Source organism: Phaethon lepturus, unplaced genomic scaffold (genome assembly GCF_000687285.1).
Source record: "Phaethon lepturus isolate BGI_N335 unplaced genomic scaffold, ASM68728v1 scaffold1835, whole genome shotgun sequence".
NCBI classification, from domain to species: domain Eukaryota; kingdom Metazoa; phylum Chordata; class Aves; order Phaethontiformes; family Phaethontidae; genus Phaethon; species Phaethon lepturus.
In genome coordinates, this window is record NW_010540967.1 from 89,128 (window position 1) to 96,427 (window position 7,300).

The 7,300-nt window shown below is 39.1% G+C and overlaps 1 protein-coding gene across 1 annotated transcript in view; it reads left to right on the forward strand.

The window, feature by feature from the left end:
- EPB41L4A (erythrocyte membrane protein band 4.1 like 4A) overlaps positions 1 to 7,300 on the forward strand; it is a gene marked incomplete at its 5' end in the record, with an annotated part of 61,068 nt that overhangs the window by 38,014 nt on the left and 15,754 nt on the right. The window contains 1 exon segment of the mRNA XM_010287572.1: positions 1,817 to 1,929. Within this exon segment, the coding sequence (XP_010285874.1) occupies positions 1,817 to 1,929 (113 nt within the window).

A 7,300-nucleotide genomic window follows, 5' to 3' on the forward strand; every position in this document is an offset into this window, starting at 1 on the left:
TTCCAATAAGTTTCAAGGGTGATCTGTGGTATGGCTTGCCATGTTGGGATGATGATCATTACCAACAGCTATGTCTATAATGTTAGTTTGGTCTAGAAAACATTAAAGTATATACTTCCCTTCTAGTAGGAAGTGTTTCCTGTTTTGCTACAGTGATTCTTCAGGACTCCCCCTGACCTGAGTGGATGTTGTAGTAAATGTGGGTTGTGACATCTAGTTGCATCATATTGATTATACCATGTTAATGATAAATAGTGATAATCAATTGGTGACTGACATGTTAACTCTTTTCTTTGAATTCAGAGCATCAGTAGCAGCATTTTCATGTACTTTGAGAATATTTTCTTTGCTTATCCATTGGCTTTGATCATCTTCCCTCTTTGCCTTTGGTCCCTGTTGTAGCACCAAAAGCAGTGACAATTGTCGTGTATCTGTATACATCATTAGCTCAAAGCAGAAACCATAATTCCACTGTTTGACTGTGTATGTTTGGGGACTATAATGTTATCTTTTGTCTTTTGCCCTTTTTTTTTTTTTTTTTTTAATATTCTAGATACTTCTCATTAGGTGGCAGACAGTTTTCAGGAAAGCAATTTCCTGGTCTTAAGATCAGATGCTTTGGTTAATAGGTGGAGGTGTTAGTGTGAGTAGAAGGTCTTATTCCTAGAAGTTTTGTTAAAACTGCTTCTGGAATTTGCAAGACTGACATGGTTGCTGAACTTAAAAGTTGAGCAGCAGGGTTTCCTGCCTAACTTGGGAGCAAAAGCCCCATTAAGCTGAATATCAAAAACCAGCACTGCTGTGATGTAATGTTAGAATTTGGGGGTTTTTTTTGTCCTTTCATTCTTTTATAAATTTTGATAAAATAAAAATTCCGCAGTGCTGACTAGCCCTGTGGGTCTCTTGGTGAAAATACTGTCAGTCTATTCACATAACTCAGAAAATCTACATATCTGATGCCTATATAGTTGCTTGGCACTTGCTAGTATGATACCTGTTTACTTCTAAGTCGTCAAACTGCAGTTGCTTAAGCAACTGGAAGTTAATGGTAACAATTACTTCTCTTGTGAGGTAAGTTTCTAGAAGCAATGGAGTTTTGGGGAGGAGTATGAGGCCTGTTTTACATTTTTGTTATCAACACTATATTCTGCTTAGTCACAGGGAGAGGAGCATTAAAATGAGCATATAAGAATTTATTTAAACTTAATAACTAATGAAAATTGTGCAGTGAAGAACAGCCTTCCTGTAAATGGGAATGAGGACTTAACACTCAATTTATTATCATTTGGGCTGTGCTAGTGAGAGTACTTTGTTAACAGTCTGCTTTGCCTGGGGTTTTCCATGCCCTTCGGGTTGTCATTCCACATGGCAGAGGATGTGGAATGTAAGGATGCCCCTCACTGACTACAACTCGGCAACATGAAATATGTGTTTTCCTGAGATGAAAACTTGCAGGAAGAATTCAGGAAGTAATCAAATTATTTCAAGTCGTATGTTAGAATATTTGAGGTTACAACAGGTCACACTATCTTAGCCTATTCCTAATAAACTAGCATTTTGTTTCAGTTGCTTAACTCCTCTTGAAAATGCCAAATGTAGAAGAGGTTGGCACAATCTGTTGATGATTCTGCCAACGACTGATTCAAAACAAAAGCCAGGGTAGTGCTACTCAGCAGGAGAACCAGAGCTGGGATGAGAAGCGAATAGCTAACAAAACTTGTTGCCCAAACACTGTGCATTCTTTTCAGTCTAAAGATGCTCTGTTTCTTTGATCGTTTTTCCAAGTGTTTTCCCATGATTTTGTTGCATTTTCAAGTGGCAGGACATCATCGCAAATGACCAGAGACCCTTCTGTGCAGCTCCCGCGGCCTGACCAGTGCATCGAAAGAAGCCGCAGCAAGACTTACCCGAAAAGAACACAACAGACGGGTAAGTCCTTCTCTGATGGGTCTGTGGAGAGATGTCTTCTTTGGTCTTTGGTTCATTTCATTTTCAAGAGGCAACTCAGAACAGCCGCAAGGATCTGTCCTCAAGGATCTCTCAGAATGGATTCTCTCTTTTGCCTTAGCTCAGTATTTATACCTAACCTTAAGTGGATGTAGAAACTCCAGCTTTGTGGATAAAAGTAAAAGAGGTGGTGCGGATCAAATATGATAAAGCCCATGCTTGTTGGTCTAATGTAAACTATAAAAGGGAATTTTGAAAACGGATGGTGAGAACATGTTTATTTTTTTTCAGGAGTCCTGTCTCTTACTAAAGAATTTTATCTCTGTGTGTCTTGGTTGGTATCCCATTGTTCCAGCTGCTTGACCCAAGGTGTCTCTCTTGTACATCCTCTTCCCAGTTCAAGGGCGGTATCCCTTTATTTTGATATTAAGTGGAACAGAAGTTAGTGCCATGCCCTCTGCAATTTTAGCATTATTCACATGTGTGAGCTGAAAATCTATTCTGCATGCTGAAGATGTCAGGGGAAGCTGGAAGTTTTTACAGGCGTTAGAGGAAACATAGAAGATCAAGCATGGATCACAGGAGTCATACCCAGAATAATGGATGTTTCCTGAAATTCAGTAATAGAGGCAAAACATTTTTATAATGTTAAGCTCCGGCAGTCATGCAGATTTCAGTCGAACTTGTGCATGGAGTTAAGTATGTATGTACGTGTGTTAGCAGTTTGAGAAAAAACTCGTCTGGGCTTCAGAATGTAAGCAAGATTTCTCTTTATCATGGGTCAGTACAGCATTATAAACTCTTGAGAGTCACCAGTTTTAAAAAGAGAGCAGGTATATACATCTGTAAAGCTCCCATGTTTGTTCTGGGTGCCATCTTTTGACTCAGGAACAAAGCTGGTGTGTTCTGCCTTTTAGCTGCAGTGGGTCTTGAAGTGTAGTGTAATTAAAAATATTGCCCATGGAAAATACAAGCTGTTTACAACAAATTTTTAATTTATTTTATTTAGTTATGTGTAAGAAGAGAAGGATAGCTTTCCTTTCTGATCAATTATACTTTTTTTTAATGTCTGAAGTTGTCAATGGGTGCCTGGTTGTTGGACAAGAGGACAAGAAGCTGTTCACCCTTGAACCTAGTGACTTAGACTTCTGTTAAGCTGGGCTGTCCCATTCTTAGGGTGGTAGTTCAAGATGAACAGCATTTCCCACCTCATTAGTTCCCAGTTCACTTGTGCAGAAAATCGTGTGGCTGTTCAGCAGTAAACTTGTCAGCTGAAACTCAGTCCTTAGTTGAAAATAATATTTGCCTTTGCACAGGCAGTGAAAGTCAGTCTATATTGCTGTGAGGGGTGTGTGTGTTTTGCTCATTGTTTTTTTTTGGTCTCTTTCACTGGAATTGTGAGGAAAACTGAAACCTTCCTGTGGCCTGTTCTGCTGATGTAACATGATGCAGAATTCTATGGGAAATGAGTTTTTGTTGTTTTGGTGGATTTAAATACTTAGTTCTACTCTCAAATAAAAAGGCTGCTTTTTACATCTTTCTCACAGGTATCTGTGTAATCTGTATCACCCATTTGGGCTTTTTCGCTTTTAATTCAATTTAATTGGTTACCCCTCTGTTCCAAGTGTGCAGTCATTTTCCACTGGGGCAGGTGTATTACCTCACATGATTTTTAAGTTAAATGAATTTGTTTCGTCTCCCGCTTAAAATATGGGCTAAAGGAAGAGAGCTATACCATTCAAATTCCATCTTTACCTATAAAAGAGCATATTTTTTACTCTTTTTTTTTTCACTTTGTATTTGGGTATTCACAGTGTTAAACATCTAGTTAGTACTCTTTCTCTGTTTAAATGGGCTTTCAGATGCTGAAGGCAGACTAAAGCTACTTCTCTGTGGGTCAGACGCCATGTGACACTCTATTGCATGTCACTAGAATAAATCCACCCCTTTTCACCTAAACTCATTCTTGGATATAGAAAAGTCCATTTCATACAATAAATCAAGTCTGTCTGATATATTTTAATCATCACGTGTGTAAAACTACTAACCCAGTGTAGATTTCAATTTTACAGAACAATTTTTATCTCGGAAATGAGACTGGTGGTGTAAACAGTTTTATGAGTTACTTAAAACTTTACCTGACTGAAATGTTTGAGAGAATAATAGGAAATTTCTTCTTAAAATAAGTATTTCTGTTGCATAATGAGATTATGCAGATTGTTATCATTGATGGCTAGTCCATTGTTCTTGATTTTGTGTTTCTAGTATGGTGTAATAAGATTAAATATGCCTTGTTCAACATTTTAAACAGGCTGATTTTAGTTTGCATATATTACATAGTTCTCAAGGTGTTTTCTGCCAAATGCTGCTTACATTAGGATCCAGCTGGACACGGCTTATAATTTAGCTTTTGGGTATGAAAATCAGAGTTCCAGTTATTTTCCCCAAACCCATTAACAGCTGACAGATAGTTCTTAGGCAGTAACTGCCTTCCACCTTCTCTGAGTTCAGCAGCTTTCCTCACCCACTTCTTTACTTTTTTTGCTTTTCTTAAGATTGTGAAGTCAAGTGTGTGAAGGGCTTCCTTTCTGCAGCCGGTTCAGTCAGTCGTTCTGGTTTGGTTTTGTTTTGTTTTTTAACTGTTGGTGCCAATCACGGGACCAGCCACAAGCAGTGGTTTTTGGGGGCAATTAGAGGAACCAGCAGCTACAAATGTGGCTGTAGCATGTGCAGTCTGCACTGCCTCCGTGGTAGAGGTGAGTGTGAAGTGCTAAAGCCTCTAACCTCCGGCATCTCATGAAAATGTTTTCCCTTGTTCCTTCCTTTTGTATACGTCTTCTGGTGTTACAAGCAGTTACATAGTATGTGCATTTTATATTTCTTTTCTGTGATCTGAAGGTAGAGGTTTGTTTCTTTGTCTCAGTGGTCCGTGAAAGCACGCTGAAGTCTTTAGGACCACAGCCACTTGGAGAACTCTGGGGTAAGGGTTGCAGTAGGTGCCAAGACAATGATAGAAAATATTTACTTTTATGTTTTCCTTAAAAATATTTGTGCTTTAGGGGAGGGATTGAAGGAGATGATACTGTGAACAGAGGGAAACTAGCTTTCTTGTTTAAAAGCCACTGCCACTGACTGATTCCCCTGATAGGATAGACAGTGCAGGCAGGTTGGCTTTAGCATGGCAGATTGTCGTCTTAGAATCCAGATTACAGTGGTTAGAACACAGTAACCTCCCTTTGGTTGGTTGCTTAATACGTCTCATATCCCAGTTGTTCTAGGGTTTGTGAAAAAATCAGACTGGGAAACTTCAGTGGCTATGCAATCAACGTTTTTATATTCGTGCTTTTTTTGTGTGTGTGTATGTTTAGGTTGGCATTCAAGTTGGTGTTCAGTTGGAGAAGGGTTTCTTTGTTTTGTTCTGCAAAGTCTTGTATGTGACATAGGCATAGCTTGTTTCGTTGGTTTATTCTCCCCGATTAATTTCAACTGAGAGAGAATTAAGCTGCATTTTGTTCTGTTTGCAAATCATAAACTCAGACACGGAACAGGATCTCTCATTATTTGTCTTACCCTCTTAGGGCAAGGCTGATAACATTCAGCTTTCGCAACAGTGTGTAGGGTGAAAGCGTTCATTACTCTTTTGTCTGAATGCTGCGCGCAAGAAGCTCCTTGGGAACGTCCTCTCTGAACAAACATTGATGTGACCAGACCTGTTACTGTGGGTCTGAGTTTATTCAGTGGTGGAAAATACACTGCTTAGGGTTTGTTGTTGTTTGGTAGCTGAGGACTTGATTTGTCCCTGCCTTGCACACTGGGTAGTTGTATAAACTACTACAGAGTAAGTGCTGCCATTCTTATTTAAAAGCCAGGTGGAAAATTGGGAGCGGGTATTGAAATCACAGTACTCTCTGTATCATAGTAGACCCTAAGCAATCACAAGCAGTCACAGTCCCTGCCCTGAGTAATTTAGATATTACCACAAATGCCTATCGTTACCCTGCTTCACCAGCCTCAGTCATGGTAGCTGGAACTGTTGGTCTGGCACATTCAAAGTCATGAATCTTTTCCCAGAAAGTTGTGAGACTTGGTTTGGAAGCTAAATTTTAGAAGATGAATCTTGGGGTAATTTTATCTATTTACTTACTTATTTACTTTGAGCTTTACACTTTAAAGTTTATTTTAAATCCCAGGTTTTGTAAAAGGATGGATGTGACTGCTTCTGTATTTCATGCATGTGGTGTGAGATGCACAATCCCTTGAGGCTACAGGTTTGGAAACCAGTTTGGAAAATAAACATTATCACAGAGTAGGCTATGCTACTGTAGACATACGGAAGTCCATTCATTTTTATAGGCTCTTAGTAACATGCAGTGCAAAGCGTGAGCTCTTAGTGCATGTTTTTCTTTTGATCACACTATCTTCTGCTCTCATTAATAGATTTAAACACAAACACTACTTCCAGATAACGTCAGTGAAATATCTTTAGTTGATAAGAAACAGGCATGACAAACTAATTAGCTTGCCAGGCTCCTGACGTTTTGGACATTTGAGTTTTTGAAAACATAGTAGTTTTTTTAAATTAAATGCACAAATCAGCATCAAGATGGCTGTAAAAGGTAACTGAAGTGTGTGCATTCACCTTACTGGAAAAGTTCAGTGCAGTGAATGCTGACAGTAACTAAAGTGACAAAAGGAAGACAACCAGGAAAAGCTGCTACAAGTGAGATGTTCAAGATTTCTGGCTATCTAAGATATTTTTGAGAGGTCTATTACCTTGGCATGCAAGAAACAGTGGTATAGGTAAGTTATTGCAATGGGGTTGTTGGGCAGTTTTTCTGGAGTCTATTTTTTAATATTAGGGATACTGTGTCGTACAGAGGTGTATGTTGGTAGAACACCGCTGTAGTTAGTAAAAGATACATGAGGTGGAACATACTTAAAGACAATTATTACAGTTTCTCTAAGTGTGGGCAGAAAGCTCCCAATTAAGCTAGTTATTTGTATAAAAGAATTGTACAGCAAGAGCTTGTTTTTTAAAAAAGCAAAGCAAAGGTCTTTGTTGTGGACAGTGGTGGAGTCAAACATGGCTAATATGAGGTCTTGTCTCAGCAAAAACCTATTTTGTATATCTGGGTAGATTCTTCCTGTGTGTGATAGTCACTGGTATGTTGTATTGTCTTTGGTTTTCCCTCAACTAAGTACTTGTTAAAATAGTAGAGTGGTAACCAGGGAACTCAACAATGAGAAGGAGCTGCTGCTTTTTTACGGATTTACTGGTACTGGCTACTGGCTGCTCCAAACACCTCATGTAGGCTCTGCCCCATGTAGGCTCTGCAGCACCAGCCTTCGTGTA